This window comes from Crocodylus porosus, unplaced genomic scaffold (genome assembly GCF_001723895.1).
Source record: "Crocodylus porosus isolate Cpor-Errol unplaced genomic scaffold, CroPor_comp1, whole genome shotgun sequence".
Lineage (NCBI taxonomy): Eukaryota > Metazoa > Chordata > Crocodylia > Crocodylidae > Crocodylus > Crocodylus porosus.
Window position 1 is genome coordinate 15,428,139 of NW_017728917.1, and position 15,808 is coordinate 15,443,946.

Genomic DNA, 15,808 nt, shown 5'->3' on the forward strand with positions numbered 1-15,808 from the left:
GCCGGGCGTGAGGGCGCGGCCATGGCCCCGTCCTGAGCGGCATGGCCAGCGCGCGGGCCTTCGCGTGGGAGGTGCTGCCGCCCATGCCCACGCGGCGCGTGTACTGCAGCCCGCTCTACCAGGACGGGCAGCTCCTGGTGCTGGGCGGCTGCGGCGCGGCGGGGCTGCCGCTGGACACGGCCGAGCTGCTGGACGTGCGGGCCCAGAAGTGGGTGGCGCTGCCCCCGCTGCCCACGCCACGGGCCGGCGCCACCGCCGTGGCTCTGGGCAAGCAGGTCCTGGTCGTGGGTGGCATGGACTCGCGGCAGAGCCCCCTGGCCTCCGTCGAAGCCTACAACGCCGACGAGGGCAAGTGGGAGCGGAAGACCGCGCTGGCCCAGCCGTCCATGGGCATCGCCGCCGTCAGGAGAGGTGCGCGGGGCGCAGGGTGACAGCGCGCCTGGGCGCTTCCCCGGGTTACGCAGCCAAGACCTGCGGCTGCTCGGCCTGGGGAGCCTGGTGGGGGCTTGCTCCTGGGGTCAGCACCTGGAGCCTGCTCCCCGGCCTGGGGGCCCGAGCCCGTGGGCTGGGGGTGCTGCTAGGGGGCCTGACCCTGGCCCAGGGGTGCTGCCCAGCGGGGCTAGGGCTCAGCGGCCCCGGCCTGGGGTCCCTGGGCACAATGCTTTGCTCTGCGGTCCCCTCCCTGGAGCAAAGGCACCCGGGTCCCCAGCCCCGCCTCACTGCCATGCCCGGGGGCAGCATGACCCAGTGGTTAGGGTCAGTGCTAGGGTGCCATTGCCTCCCTGTGCAGCCGTAGGCAGGTTGCCTCCCTGGCTCCTGCGAACGTGGGCCAGTGGCCTGATCCTGCCTGGTGCCAGATGTGCAGGGTCGGAGCTGGGCCCGGGGCGGCTCAGTGTGGCTGGGAGCTGGGCGCCCCGGTGGCAGCCAGCGGCGGGCGGGTGGGAGCAGCACTCAGCAGCATAGCTGGGTTGCCATGGCGTCTCCAGGGAGATGGCACTGAGCGAGTATAATTAGATGCGATGGCCTTGCGTTCTGTTCTATTTTCAATGTGCGCGTGGGGTGGGGGCCCAGGGATGGAGCAGGCCCCAGGCAGGCCAGGCACAGGGGGCCACCTACCCTGGTCTGGAGGGGAGCAGCTGGCCTGGCACTTGTTGCCCAGGGACACCTGGCTCCGAGCTGCATGCAGATGGGGCGAGCACCAGCTCAGCCTCACCAGCTCCCTAGCACCCTGCCCCGGGCCACACGCCTGACAGTCCCTCCTCTTGCAGACAGTACGGTCTACGCGCTCGGGGGCATGGGTGCCGACACCTCCCCGCAGGCGCTGGCGCGGGTCTACGAGCCGGCCAAGGACCTCTGGCAGCCCCTGCCCTCCATGCCCACCCCCTGCTACGGGGCCTCTGCCTTCCTGCAGGGCAACAAGATCTTCATCTTGGGTGAGTGGCACCAGCCGATGTCTGGAGCCCCGCACTGGTCCTTTGCCAGGGCACAGGCACATGGCCTGGCTTTTGACACCTGTGTGGCCCCTGCCCTGCCCTGGGTCCTCCCTCTGCTCCCCAGACCCATGGGCTGCTGATGTGGGATCCTGGCAGAGCCCCCAGGCCGTCTCAGCTACTCCTCTCTTGGCAGGGGGCCGGCAGGGCAAACTGCCCGTCACAGCCTTCGAGGCCTTTGACCTGGAGGTGAGGAGCTGGACACGCTTCCCCAGCGTGCCCAGCCGCCGTGCCTTCTCCAGCTGCGCCATGGCTGAGGGCTGCTTCTTCAGTCTTGGGGGCTTGCAGCAGCCTGGCCCCCACAACTTCTACTCCCGGCCCCACTTTGTCAACACCGTGGAGATGTTCGACCCCGAGCAGGGTGAGCTGGGGATGGGGTCCTCTATGGCCTTGGGGGTATGGGCACGCGGGTGTTGGGCTCAGCCTGGGCTGGGGGCAGGGGTAGAGGAGGCCTGTGCTCTCCTCAGCACACTGAGCTGGGCAGCCCCTGCCCCAGGCTGTGGGAAGGAAGAGGGCATCCTGCAGCAGCGCGGGGCCTCATGCTGCCTCTTCCCTGGCAGGTGCCTGGGCAAAGCCGAGCCGCACCATCCGCATGCGGGACAAGAGGGCTGACTTCGTGGCAGGCTGCCTCGGCGGGCGAGTAGTGGCAGTGGGTGGCCTTGGTGAGTGCTGGGGCTGTCAGGCTGGGGTAGGGCTGAGACCTGGCAGTGAAACCTCTGTGGAGCCGAGAAGGGTGGGGGTGGTGGGACCGTAGGACAGTGCCCCCAGGACAGGCACAGCTGGGCCTCCTGGGCTCCCAGCCGGGGCACGTGAAGGGGACACTGCTGCGGAGCCCTGCGGCCCAAGCCCATCATCCCGTGTCAGCACAGCTGAGCCGTGCCTGCTCACGGGGGCAGCACCTGGCAAACGGAGGGGAAAATCGATTCTGTTTGGGTCAGTTCCCTGCTCCGTCGTGGGAAGTCAGTTACCCCTGTGGCGGGGGCGGGCGGCCACCAGCTGGGGCCACACTTGGCTGCTGGCTCCCCTTCGTGCCTGGGCATCTCAGAGAGTGTTGGATAGTTGCCACCAGGCAGCGTTTGGTGCCAGCCGCCACGTCTCCTCTGTTTCCCCTCTCTCTCGTTGCACAGATCTGGGCCAGGTGGCAGTGCTAACGCACTTGCGCTGGGAGAGCGCAGCAGGCCGTATGACAGAGCCTGGACTCACCAAGGGCTGTTGAGCAGCTCTGGGGCATGGCCCTCTGCATTGCTGCCCCAACAGGAGCCTGAGGCCGCAGGCCGTGGGGGCTGCAGGGACAGGGCAGGCAAAGTTAGCCCCTCGTTGGATCTGCACAGGGGCCACATCCCAGACTTGGGGTCAGGCCCCCGCCCTGTGCGTTGCCCTAGGCTCAAGATCTCAGCTGTGCAGGGCTGCCCACTCCTCCGCCTCTGCCAGATAAGGGTTAGCGCTGTCAGTCAGTGGCACGATCAACCCCGCAGGCAGGAGAGGAACTGTCCCCAGGGCCCGGCTAGCACGTGCCCTTGGTTGGAGTTGCAGGAGCCAGTAGGACAGTGAATTTCCTGGGTGGGAGACACCTGGGTTCTGGCCAGCTCCTGGGTGGGCAGAGGGAAGCAGTGCCTCCCTGGCTCTGGCTCTGGCTGCCAGTAAGCAGGTGTGGGCAGGCTTGGGGGAGAGGAGGGAGAGCGTGGTGGGCCAGAGCCCTGGGGGGACCAGGGTCCCAGCTGCGATTCCCAGCCAGGTGCCTGTGCGTTGCTCACACTGGGCAGAGACATGGAGCCCTGGTAAGCTTCCCCCACCCCTGGGCAGGCAGGAGGGGCTATGAGGCCCAGGCCCTGGCTGAGAGCCACAGGGAGTCTGCTTAGGGTTGCCCATCAGTGAAGAGAGCGGTGGGGGAGGTCTCTTGCAATGCAGCACCAAACCAGCTGCCAGCACGAGTTACCATCAGGGCTCGTTAAGGGGCTTTTGTCTCCGGTTATTAGCATTACTCTGGCTTCAGAACAAACAGCTTTAATTATGCGCGGGCAGGAGGTAGGGAGGGAGGTGCCTGTACGCAGCTGGAGCATTCAGTGCTCCCCCAGGAGTGGGCCTTCGCAGGCGTCATGGGTCCCAGCAGTGGGCTGCATGGTACACGTGTGCAAGGCCCCTCAGGCCCACGGCCGAGCACCTGTGACCAGGCTTGGCCGCGCAGGCTGGGCTCCCTGCTGGGCTCCCGCTGCCATCCAGGCTGCTGCTTTTCATGGCAGCCACCCTGAGGTCCCACCAGGGTAGGCAGGAGTGTGGCTGCCCGATTTTGGTGTCAGCAGCAACCTCCTGAGCAGAGGCAGAGGGCTGGGAGAGCATGGGACTCAGCATTTACATCTGGGCCTGGGGCCAGCCTGCCGAACCAGGTGCAGGCACTGGGCTGGGCTGCAGTGGTGGGGATTGCCACGGGCAATACAGAGCTGCACCAGCACAGCCATGCTGTCCCCCAAGGCAGGTGGGAGGGAGGGGACCTGTCCCCCATTGTGAGCAGGAGCTCAGTGGTGTATGTGTTCTCCTGCAGGCAACCAGCCATGCCCTCTCGACTCGGTGGAAGGATTTAGCTTGAGCAGGAAGAAGTGGGAGCCGCTGCCACCTATGCCCACGGGCCGCTGCTCCTGCTCCAGCTTCCAGGCACAAAACCTGCTCTTTGTGATTGGTGGGGTGGCGCAGGGGCCCAGCAGCGCTGTGGAGGCACTGTGCCTGCGGGAGGGGGCCTGACAGCAGCTCCCACCGCCGAGGATCCAGCAGCAGGCCTGAGGACCAAGTGCCTGAAGACGGCGGGGTGTTAGCAAAAGCTGTAGTTACCGAGGCAGGCACCGGAGCAATGACGTTTTCTTTCGCTGTTTAGAAAACTAATTTCAGCTTCTTCAAGTCTAGAGTAGCTCGGTGGTGGGCGCTGGCTCTTGTCTTGCCTGGGAATGGGGGAGAATCAGCTCCATCCATCCCCTCAGTGGAGCAGGGAGGGACAGTCCTCGGCCGAGGCAAGCTGGCATCCTGCCCTTGCTGGCCTAAGCTGCCTGTTGTCCAGTTTGGGTGTCCGTGCCGTCCTTTTGCAGCTGTATCGTGTGCCGCACAGTGAGGAGGCAGGAGGAGACGGGCTGTATGCTCATAGCGAGCGCTGTGTCGTTGTAGACCCAGTCTGTGTCTCATGTAGCACATCAGGTGCCCTGTAGCTCAGTGCCTAGGAGGTGACGTAGCACCTCAAATAAACCAACAAGTGGAATTTTACCCACGCCGAGGCCTCGCATTGCTGAGCATCTGCAGGTGGTGCCGAAGGGTGGCCAGGCAGGGGAAACAGGCTGGCTCAGCCACTGTGGGGAGGGGAGCACGCTCTGCTGCCTCTGTGGGAATCAGGGCTCCGGTCTGAGTGGGGCACACAGCTGTCACATGTTCTCGTGTGTGGTGGGCTTCCCCTGATCTCAGGTTGGGCACCAGGTCCCTGTGCCCCCCAGGATCCCCTTGGCAGGCCTGCACCCCTGGGTCAGCTCCTCCTGAAGTACAGAATCACAGAAAATGGGGGCTGGAAGGGACCTCAGGAGGTCACATCTAGTCCAACCCCTGCTCAAAGCAGGACCAGCCCCAACTACATCATCCCAGGCAAGACTCTGTCTACCTAGGTTTTGAAAACCTCCAAAGATGGAGAGTCCACCACCTCTCTGGGTAACCTGTTCCAGTGCTTCACCACCCTCCGAGTGAGAAAGTTCTTCCTAATATCTAACTTAAACTTCCCTTGCTGCAACTTGAGCCCATTGCTCCTTGTTCCATCCTCTGCCCCCACTGAGAACAGTCCAGGTCCATCCTCTTTTGAGTGCCCCATCAGACAGTTGAAGGCTGCTATTAAATCCCCCTCAGTCTTCTCTTCTCCAGACTAAACACAAACCAAGTTCCCTCAGTCTCTCCTCACAAGTTATGTCCTGCAGCCCCCAAACCATTTTTGTTGATCTCCACTGGACTCTCTCCAACTTGTCCACATCCTTTCTGTAGTGGGAGGCCCACACCTGAACACAGGACTCCAGATGTGGCCTCACCAATGTAGAATAGAGGGGAAAAATCACTGCCCTCTATCTGCTGGCAACACTCCTACCAGTGCAGCCCAGGCTGCCAGTAGTTTTCCTGACAACAAGGGCACACTGCTGGCTCAGATTCAGCTTACCACCTGGGCAGTGCATCTCTCCCCACAGCTTATCCGTGCCCTCTTGTGCAGATGTATCCCACCCAGCTTCTCCGGCCTTCCTCTGCAGACCCTCTCTGTGTCTACCTCCTATCCAGAGACCCCTTTTAAGTGTTCAGTGTCTTCCAATTTCTAGGCTGCAGCCCGGCAGAGCAGCTGTCACTCAGGTGGGTGGACGGCAGGCGGAAAGAAGCCTCAGCTCCCTTCCTCTGACATTGCACTGACTCTTGACCTAAACAGAATATGTTCTTCCCTGTGTTGCTAAAGTCAGGAGCTCTGAATGGCTCCCAGGGGAAGTTCACTTGTGGACTGCAAAGCACCAGCAGCTCTTCAATGCAGAACTACCTCTTCTGTGGCTCAGTCCCAGCTAACGGGGAGAGATGTAAGCACTTCCCAGGCTATGCAGTATGACCCAGGGCAGGGCCCTTACTGATGCACCCACGTGCTGCCAGGTGGGCTGGGCTACCAGATGGAGCCCTCTGCTAACGAGGGAGCCCTGCAGGCTATGGAGCTGCATTGGGAACACTAATTACATTAGAAATTAAAATGATGATGCTAATCAAGGCCTGCTCCAGATTAACTTATCCTCCAGGTCCCTGGCGGCAGAGTGGGAAGTGCCAGGAGAGTTTGTGTGTCACTTGGCTCTTGCTGTTTGCAGCACAGCACGCTGGAGTGTCTGTGCCTGTCTGGGTTCTCCTTGGACAGAGAAGGGGGATTTCATCCTCCTTCCCTGGCCCTGGGGTAGGAGACTCGTATGCCCCATGCCCTGCAATGCTGGGGTCTTGCAGCAAGGCCTGAGTGCACTGGCCCCAGGGGAAGCTGGAGCCTCTCCAAAGGGGGTGGGGGCAGGGGCAGGCAAAGGGCTTGCAAATGCAGTTTTACCTGGGAAAGCTATTCCCTGAGCTGCCCCACTCAAGGACAAGACTTGGACTGATCCCATCCTGCTGGGCTTTATACACCACATGGGAGGCAGTATCCTAATAGGCTACTCCCTGTGAGGCTTGTGGCTGCTAGCTCCACTCTGCCACTGGGGACATGAATGCAGAGAGGATCGGTGACCCAGCAAGGCCGCACAGCTGGTCTGTGGTAGAGCCGGGTGTAGAACCCAAGAGTTCTGGAGCCAGCTCTGCTCTGATCGTTCTACCATCCGCCTCTCCAAGAAAGACACAGGGAAAGGAAGAATGGTCTCTAATGAGCTTGGTGGGAACATCCACCCGCCTCATCTGACTGAGCTCTGTTACAGATGCCTGAACACGTCCAGCTGAGGCCGTTTGCTCCTGATTAATAAGCTGGAGGAGTGCTCAGCTGGCTCAGCTCTGTTCTGCTCTGCCAGCTTGTCCCTTTGCAAACAGTGCCCTGTGCAGCCTGCAAGGACAAGGTGAGGATTGAGTTGGGCCAGAAGCTGCTGCTGCATCTGGGCTAGTTGGCCCATCTCCTCTCCCAAGAAGGGAGATGGGGCAAAGGCTCCATGGAGCCCATAGGGTCTTTGTGGCTATTGGTTTTATGTGGGAGGTGCTCAGGTAGGGTGGGAAAGGGTGTCAGTGTAAACTCTGGGCTGGGGAGAGGGTGGATGGTGTGCTGACCCTCACGGAGCTGGCTTAATTCCTCTCTGAAGTGCTTCCTGACACCTGGCCCCAAATCCAACACCAGGGGCTTTGAGGGACAATGGCCTGGGTGCTTTTGCTTGGTCCTGGTAGTGAGACAGGGCTCCCCAGTTTCTGGCTTTGCAGGGACAGGGGTGGTTGTCATCTGAAGATTGCCCCAGTGGACCACAGGGACCAGGGAGACCTGCATCAAATGAGGCAAACACACGTCTTCAGCAAGGCCTTTGACACCATCTCCCACCCCATCCTCATTAAAAAAATTGGGCGACTGTGGCATTGATGCCTACACAGTCAGATGGATTGCAGATTGGCTGAAGTGTGGCACTCAGAGGGTGGTGGTGGATGGGTCATATTCGACTTGGGGAGAAGTGGGCAGTGGGCTGTTCAGTTTCTTTATCAGTGATTTGGACGATGGGGTGAAAAGCAACCTGTTTAAATTTGCTGATGATACCAAAATTTGGGGTGAGGTGAGCAGGCTAGTAGGGAGGGAAAGACTGCAGTAAGACCTGGATAGGTTACAGGGGTGGGCTAACAAAAACAGGATGCGTTTCAGCACTGACAAGTGCAGGGTGCTGCACATGGGCAGTAGTAACCAGCAGCACACTTATAAGATGGCAAACTCCCTTCTTGAGAGCATGGAGGCAGAAAGGGATCTTGGAGTCATTACTGACTCTAAGATGAACATGGGCCGACAATGGGAGGTGATGGTTGGCAGGGCTAACCGGACCTTGTCATGCATCCACAGATGTATCTCAAGCAGGGCCAAGGAGGTGATCCTCCCCCTCTGTGTGACACTGGTCAGGCCACAGCTAGAGTACTGCGTCCAGTTCTGTGCACTTCAGGAGGGATGTGGACAATATGGAGAGTTTCCAGAGGAGGCCACTTGCATGATCTGGGGACAACAGGGCAGACCCTACAGTGAGACACTGCAGGACCTGAACCTGTTCAGCCTTCACAAGTGAAGGCTGAGGACGGACCTGGTGACCATCTATAAACTCGCCAGGGGGGACCAGAGGGTTTGGGAGAGACCTTGTTTCCCCTAGCCCCCCATGGCATAACAAGGAATAACAGCCACAAGTTGTTGGAGAGGAGGTTTAGATTAGACATCCATAAGAACTACTTCATGGTCAGGGCGGCTAGGAGCTGGAACCAACTTCCAAGGGAAGTGGTGCTGGCTCCTACCCTGGGGGTCTTTAAGAGGAGGCTTGACGCCTACCTGGCTGGAGCCCAGTTTTTTTTTCTCCTGCCCAGGCGGGGGGTCGGACTTGAAGATCTACAGGGTCTCTTCCGACTTGACTTCTGTGATTCTATGATACATCGACTGATCTGTTGTGCGATAGAAACCTTCTGTCACAGCATACCATGCTTGCTTACATGTGTGCTGTTCTGCGGGATGACAGGGTTGTGGGCGCTGTGGAGCTGACGCATGAGGGGTGAAAGCTCTGACAGTACTGTTGTGAAACTGCTGCAGAGCCTAACCAGCAGCAAACTGGCAGCTGCCATTCTCAGGGCTGTAATGTTAGAAGCCAGGATAGCTTGTATCAGTGGTAGATGCCAAGCCTCTGCTCCAAGTGCCTGGACCATGCAGAGATGAATGGGGCACCCAGCCAGAGTTGTGGCACCCCAGGGGGAAGTGTATTATGAGACATTTGTGCAGCACACCCTAATAGTTCCTGGGAAGGGCAATGGGCTCTTCCTGGTGGGCAGCGACTGCCCACAACATGCAGCAGTCGCATCATTTGTCCATGCCTTGTATAATCAGGTGCCAGTTCATTTCAGAGCAAAGGAGGCTGGAACTAGCTTTGAACCCAGATATTTAGTATCTTATATGTGTATAATTAGTGTGAAAGATTGTGCAAGACACCTGTAGCACACTCAAATGGCTGGCTGTACACAAATGTAAGTCTTTGAACAGTGGCATCAGCTGAACAGTGGCTGCTCCAGTCACATCCTCCCACCTGTCCCCTCCCTACAGAGCACAAAACACGGAGGGGCCTGGCTCACTGCCTGTCACAGCAAGGTACAGCCAGTGTTGTCCACCCTGTACCTAAGCAAACCTTCATCTCTTTGCAATTTCCTTTAGTTAGTGAGGGTTAACTTCATACAAGTTACATTCTCTTAATTTCATTTTTCCCCTCAAAAAGTAGCGTTAAATATAATTTGTCCTCAATATTTTCCCCCCGGTACATTCATCTGAAATGTTAGCTTCAAACCCTGTATATCTTGCAATTCCTGTGGCCCAAGCTGTTCCCTTTTTTGTCATGGTGAGAGCCATATGCCAGCCAGCTGCTTGATGGCCACCCAGGGACATTTGTTTGCACTACTGCCTTACCAAGCATTTGATGAGAGGAACTTCAGATCCTGAAGAACAGTCATCAGATTCCACGGTGGGCCTAGCCACTAAGTCCTAGCTAGCCGGTGCCTCAGGAGACAACAAATGATGCTTAATATCACTACTGGCAAAGAAATGCATGAGTATGAGACCGTGAAGGGCCACCTCTGCACCCCCACCTTTCCTCCCTGTCCTATCCCTCCTCTATAGCCTATAGCCCTTGACACTCACCGGCCAGTCATGCAATGAGTCCCACCACGTTTCTGTGAGCCCCACTATGTCTAGGTTGGTGTCAGCTAGCAGGAGGGTAAGTTCCTTCTGCTTGTTCCCCATACTATGAGCGTTTGTGTAAGAGGCATTTGAGGCCTCCTGAAGATGTGCGCACTGGCCTCCTAATCTCAGTACTGCCCGGACCCCTGTTGCTTACCTGGCTATTTGTTCTGCTCGTCATCGGTCTAGGCTGGGCTGTTCTTGTGGGTGAAGTTTGATTTAGTGGTCCAAGGCTTCCTCCGCCCTCGTCTTCCTCTTCCCCCAATGTGCCTAGTTTACAGCCCACCGGAGGAGATCTGCCAACCTAGAAGAGAACACATGCTTACCTTTGGGGGAAAGGTGAAGCCCATCCTACCCTAGCATGTCTCTCATTTCTGAGGTTACCAGAAATAATGGCTACAAACTGAAGGAGAGCAGATTTAGATTAGACATAAGGAAGAAATTATTTATGGTAAGGGTTGCCAAAATATGGAATAGGCTTCCAAGGGAGGTGGTGCTTTCCCCTACATTGGAGGTGTTCAAGAGGAAATTAGACAGGCATCTGGCTGGCACTCTTTCCTGCCTGGAGCAGGGGGTAGGACCTGATGATCTACCAATGTCTCTTCCAACTCTAGAAATCTATATCAGGAGCAGCTAGGTTTCTGGCAGCATCCTCTGTGCTGATATGCTGTGCTCTGGATCTCTGGCCTAATAATACCAATAGCACCTCAAAATACTCATTGTCCAGAAATAGCAGTCTTCCTCCTAGGGCAGGCCAGTGAAGACTGAACAAAGAGTTGCTCCATCTTGGACTCAGTGTGGTGGCACTTGCCTTCCTCATCCTTTCTGTTCAGGCTTAGGGCTGGTTTGCAGTTCTTGACCTCCAAGACACGTTTTCTATGCTGCTCTCCAGCAATCCGCCAGCTGACAAGAAGTGTTTGTGATTCAGAGTATTAGATTGCCAATACTAGATGCTATCAGTTGGTCTGAGAACTTTAGCAAGATGCTCGGCTGTGGCAGCAGCTCCTCTATCTGTACCTAGACAATTGGCTAATCAAGGGCAGATTTCATCAAGAGGTTATCACAGCATATATTATGTTTTCACCTATTCAGACTCTTGAGTCTCCTGGTGAATTATGAAAAATCATCTCTGACCCCATCACCCACCCCTCAATCAGCTCCAAATCAGTGAATGAATATCTTCCCAAGGACAGATTTTGCTGTCTCCAGAGAAATGTAATCAGACCCAAATTAGTGTGCATGCACATGACACTGCTAGCCAGTGTCACCCAGCCCCTTGCAAGGCTGGCTGAGGTTGGCATAGTATCTCATTGTTACACAAATAGACTTTTTGCTTATTGCTTTTAATCTTATGTATTTTCTTGAGTCTTGCATTGCCTTAAGAAGCTCCATTTTATATTGCTCTGTAGCTTGACATAAATGCTCAACCTTTGTATGTGTGAGAAAATGGGTGACAGCGTGTCTGTGAAAAAGGAAAACATCAGCTAGTGACTGGCTGAAGAATACAGACAGATAAAAGACCAAAACAAGAAGATTCTGCCCCAGAACAGAGAGAGAATAATGGCGATTTACCTTCAAGGAAGAACAGAGTGATAACACCACAAAAGCCTAGAGGACTGAGTGAATTGACAAGGCTATAAAAGATGGGGCAAGACATACCGATTTTGGGTCTTGTTCTGCATGTCATCCTGGAGCATTGGTTTATCTGATGAGATAGACCGGCAGGAGTCTGGCTCCTACTCATGATCAACTGGCTGGCCACTAAGTTGATCCGAGCACTGATAAGACTGGTACTGTATACCAGCACAAAACAGAAATTGGGGTATGAAGGGGGTGGGGGTGTATTAAGTGTTTAATCAATAAACGCAGCACCTTGCCTTATCCTCCCTCATAAGGTCTCACTTGTGATTTGAGCAATTGGCAATTTGCACTATGAACCTCAGAAGACCATGCATGTTGTCTCAAGCCCAGCTCAACCAGTTCTGGCATCACTGAACTGGTGGTGGTCAGCCTCCAAGGGTGTTTGGAAGGGGCCCCTTCTCTCCACACCTCCTCCAACAACGAGGGACTTATTACAGATACAGCAAGGACAGTCAGGGCATGCATTTAGGCCATCTCTGCATATAAGGAACTCTTCCCTTAGGGACATGATTCATCATGTAAATGTCCTCGAACTGCAAGGGATTGGATTAGCTTGCAGAGTGGTCCAGCTTGTTGTGCAAAACCGCACTGTGCAGTCTCTCATAGGCAGTACATCTGCAGTACATTGTTATGCTGGAGGCCAATGAAACTTCACTGAAGCTGGTGGATGTAACAGTTGCACTTTAGTCAGTGTAAATGCAGGAATCAGTTCATCCCCTTCAGGAGTAAAAGAATAGGAGCCACATGTAAAACCAGTCAGGAACAGAACAATGTGGGTGGAAGGGTTTCACTGGAGGCTGAATACAAATGCAGGAGGTCTAGGTATTGTTTGATGGAGATGTGTGTGTGAGAGTCAGTCAAAAGGATCACAGCAGCAAAAGAATGCCCAGGACAGCCAGAGAAACACTTGCAGTGTGACCCTGTAAGAAAACTGTGAGAATCTGGCTGGCAATAGAGTGTTGGCATGTAAAGCAAGGGAGCCGTCTCCTGTTGTTTGGTCCCTACTGAGATGGGGAAGCAGAAGCTTGTAAATAAATGGGGCTGCCTCAGAGCAGGAAATGTCATTCCTCCTAATAGAAACAGCCCACAAGGCCCAGGATATTGGCTACCAGTTTCAGTCAAGGGGGTCCCGGTGTTCTGCAAACAAGGCAGGAGATGGTTATCACCCCCCTATGCCAGTCTGCAAACAAGTTATGGACGTGCTGACAACATGAGCACCCCAAATGCTCTCCCTTTTCCTGGAGCAGGCTTCTTAAGCCAAAAATCCATCAGCAACCATGAACGGTCTCTGAAGAGCTCTGTTGTCACTCCTACATTTCACCATTATGTGAATATGTTCCAGGCATGCTCTGCATTCATTTTTATTTACACAGCTCACTCGTTAAGGAGGAGGCCACTCCTTCCCAGGGGCTATCCAGATGGACTGTTCAGTGAATCTCAATCTGCTATCACATGGCTGGCGCAACCCATCCTCCAAGCATAGCTGCATATGCTGCTGAGAAACCCAAGCTGCCATCTCTGCAGAATTTAGAAGCATCCCAGCGCTGAGATCTGCAGGGCAGCATTTGGCAGAGTGCTGCTGCGGTCACTTGTTATTTAACAGCAGTCAGCAGTCCTCGGTCCTGCTTTCTAGATGGGGACAGGCTTATCAGTCATCTACAGTATGATGCACGCAGACATGCACTTGGAGAGGACAGTCTCTTTGACAGTGACTGGTTCTTGGAGATGATGTGGTGGCTGGTGTGGATCCTGCACTCTGCTCCCAGCATCCTTGTTGCATGAGCAGCTGAATTAGCGAGGGAGCAGAGGGGGGCCAAAGGTGTTTTGCCTCCCCATCCTTTTGGGGGAGGACAGGAGCACATGCATGGACATGTGGACGCTGCTGTTCTAACTCTGTGCACAAGGCACGGCTGTACTTAGACAACCTCTCATACAGCTACAGCTACTGCAGGTCAGTGTCCACCTGCTGAGCCATTTTGTTCTGATTTCAGCAACTCTGAAATCAGGCAGTTAAGACAATCCCACTTGAAACTAAGCTTGCTGGGTCACTTAGCCTGAACTGGAATGTTCTTCCAGGGATTGGCAGAGCTCACTAGTGCAAATGACTGGTGTGGTGCTGGGGTCTGCATTGCTCACAGACTAGGTAACCATAATGTCCCCTCTGTCCATGAGATTTTTCAATGTCTGTAAAGTGCTCATAATTCCTTGGTGGAAACAGGTTACAGAGGGCAAAGGTTCTTGTTTCATCACCTCCTACCTTTGTGCTAGCAACTGAAAGACCAGGGAGATGTCCAGATGTGGTAGTGTGCTTGGTCACTTGCTTCATTGTCTGGAGAAATTACCTAGGAGGTGGCGCAAGGGCTGCTTTGTGATGTCCTGGGTGAAGTCACTCCCACAGCTGCTTCTGAAGTTGCCATAGAAACCACTGGTGTGGTAGCAGGGAGTAACAACAGGGAGCTCCTAATTAGTAATTGAGCAATACCTCAGCAGCCAATAAAATATATTGGCAGCTTGACAAGGTCAGTGGTTCACAGTATGCTTCCAAGTCTGAAGAAGGGTTTTAAAAAGAGACTGCTGCTCTCTGAAAACAAAAGCAACTCGTGAGATGCAGGTGGCATGGGAGTCTCTGGGAGCTGGTTTCCATTCATGTCAAAAACCAAGTGGACAGTTGGGTGCTTTCGGTTTGCTCATCCTGGATCTTTATCCCTTTGCAGAGTGTAGTGTGGTTTGCCAAGCTGCTGCAGCCAGAAGTAAGGCAGAGAGGGAACATGAAGGGCCAGCCTGCAGGCCTGGAGTGAGATGGTTTTGAAGGGCTCTGGCTGGTGCTATCCCAATGGTTTGGAATTTATCAGTTGCATAAGCACAAATTGCTTAGAGTTAAATGACTGCCTCCCCCTGCCCAGCTTGGTGAGCCATGGTCAGAGGTACCCAAGTGTTCAGACCCCAGAACAGTGCAGAACTATGGTGATAAGACAAATCCAACAGTTGTGAGGGGACCGATCTAATTTGTGTTCTAAATTTATAAACCACTTAAGACGCAAAGCATTTAGTTCTATGGGAATTACAGCAAATTCAGACTTTTTCAATGACCCTTAGTGCTACCTTCAGCTGGGGCATTCCTTCTTCTATGGGAATTAAATATGATTGTAGCATAACAAACTACTCAGATTTACTTCCCTTGCTGATCGCTCTGTTCAGTGTAATGTGGCAGGCTCCCCACCTTTTAACCATCTTGTGTCAGAGCTTCAAAAATAAGCACACTTCCCAGGCTCTGTCCCTCAAAAGTCTCATGCCTCTTCACAAGTCATTAGGTACTTGCAGAGCTGAAGGCTTATCAAAAGTTAATGGGATTTGGGCTTCCAAATCGTGTAGGAGTTTTTAAAGATTTTGCCTTAGGTGATCAGCTTTCCCTGGGGTATTACATACAGGCTACTCAAGAGACAGAGAAATGAAATGCTTGATACAGAGTGGGTAAGATCACACCATTTTGTACTTTACTGGAGCTTTTCCTTACTCGTGGCGAGGGTACCACAGAGACCACGCAGGCCTGTAGTGGGCTGAGCACGAGTTCATAAGGCAGGGATGGGTTTACAAGCCAGACTGGCTTTGCTTTGGTATGTTAATTCTGGTCTTCCTCACTGTTTCATTGTTATAATGATGATAGGGCTGTGCAGGGGGATGAAGTGAGCCAATAAAAAACAGACTCTTGACCCAAAGTACTTACAGCCAAAAGGTACAGATGAAAATGAGGCCAGGCCCTTTAAGTCGACAATAGCTCTTCTTTTAACTTAGGTGAGTGTTAAATCCAACCTCCCTGCATTTAGGTCCAATGCTTCCAACTATGAAGGCTGGATTTATGTCAGCCAACAGCTAGACGACTTTTGAAGAAAAGGAGAAAGGGACCTTGGACAGCGGTGGGGCTATTCCAGAAGCATGGAGCAGGTGAGCAGGGCACCTCTTCCTTGGAAAGCCTTTAGTGCAACCAGCCACAGGAAGCAAACTGCTGCGCAGTCTCCCCAGGAGACATCAGTCTTTTCTGTAGATCCTAAAGGCAATTCTAAAGTTAAACCACCTTTTGTCACTTTGCATGGTTTGGGATCTAGCTACTTAGGAGAATGCTGTTGAGATGTTTGAGTCCTGCTAGGGAGCTTGAATTCTTGAGATTAGGTGTTCTCAGCTGTGTGCAGTTTGTCCCTACTTGAGCTCTGTTTTTTTTAACCTTCAAGGCAGGACACAAAGCACATCTCTTGGTCAAGCATTTGTCTGACCTGGGTTAAAACTA

The 15,808-nt window shown here is 54.5% G+C and overlaps 1 protein-coding gene across 1 annotated transcript; it reads left to right on the forward strand.

Annotated features, from left to right (window-relative positions):
* The first annotated feature begins 6 nt into the window (after positions 1-6).
* Positions 7-4,740, forward strand: KLHDC8B (kelch domain containing 8B). The gene is made up of 5 exons (XM_019536778.1): positions 7-411; positions 1,269-1,433; positions 1,627-1,851; positions 2,051-2,152; positions 4,030-4,740. Exons 1-5 carry the CDS (start codon positions 42-44, stop codon positions 4,224-4,226), a joined length of 1,059 nt encoding a protein of 352 aa, XP_019392323.1. The 5' UTR covers positions 7-41; the 3' UTR covers positions 4,227-4,740.
* The last annotated feature ends 11,068 nt before the right edge of the window (positions 4,741-15,808 follow it).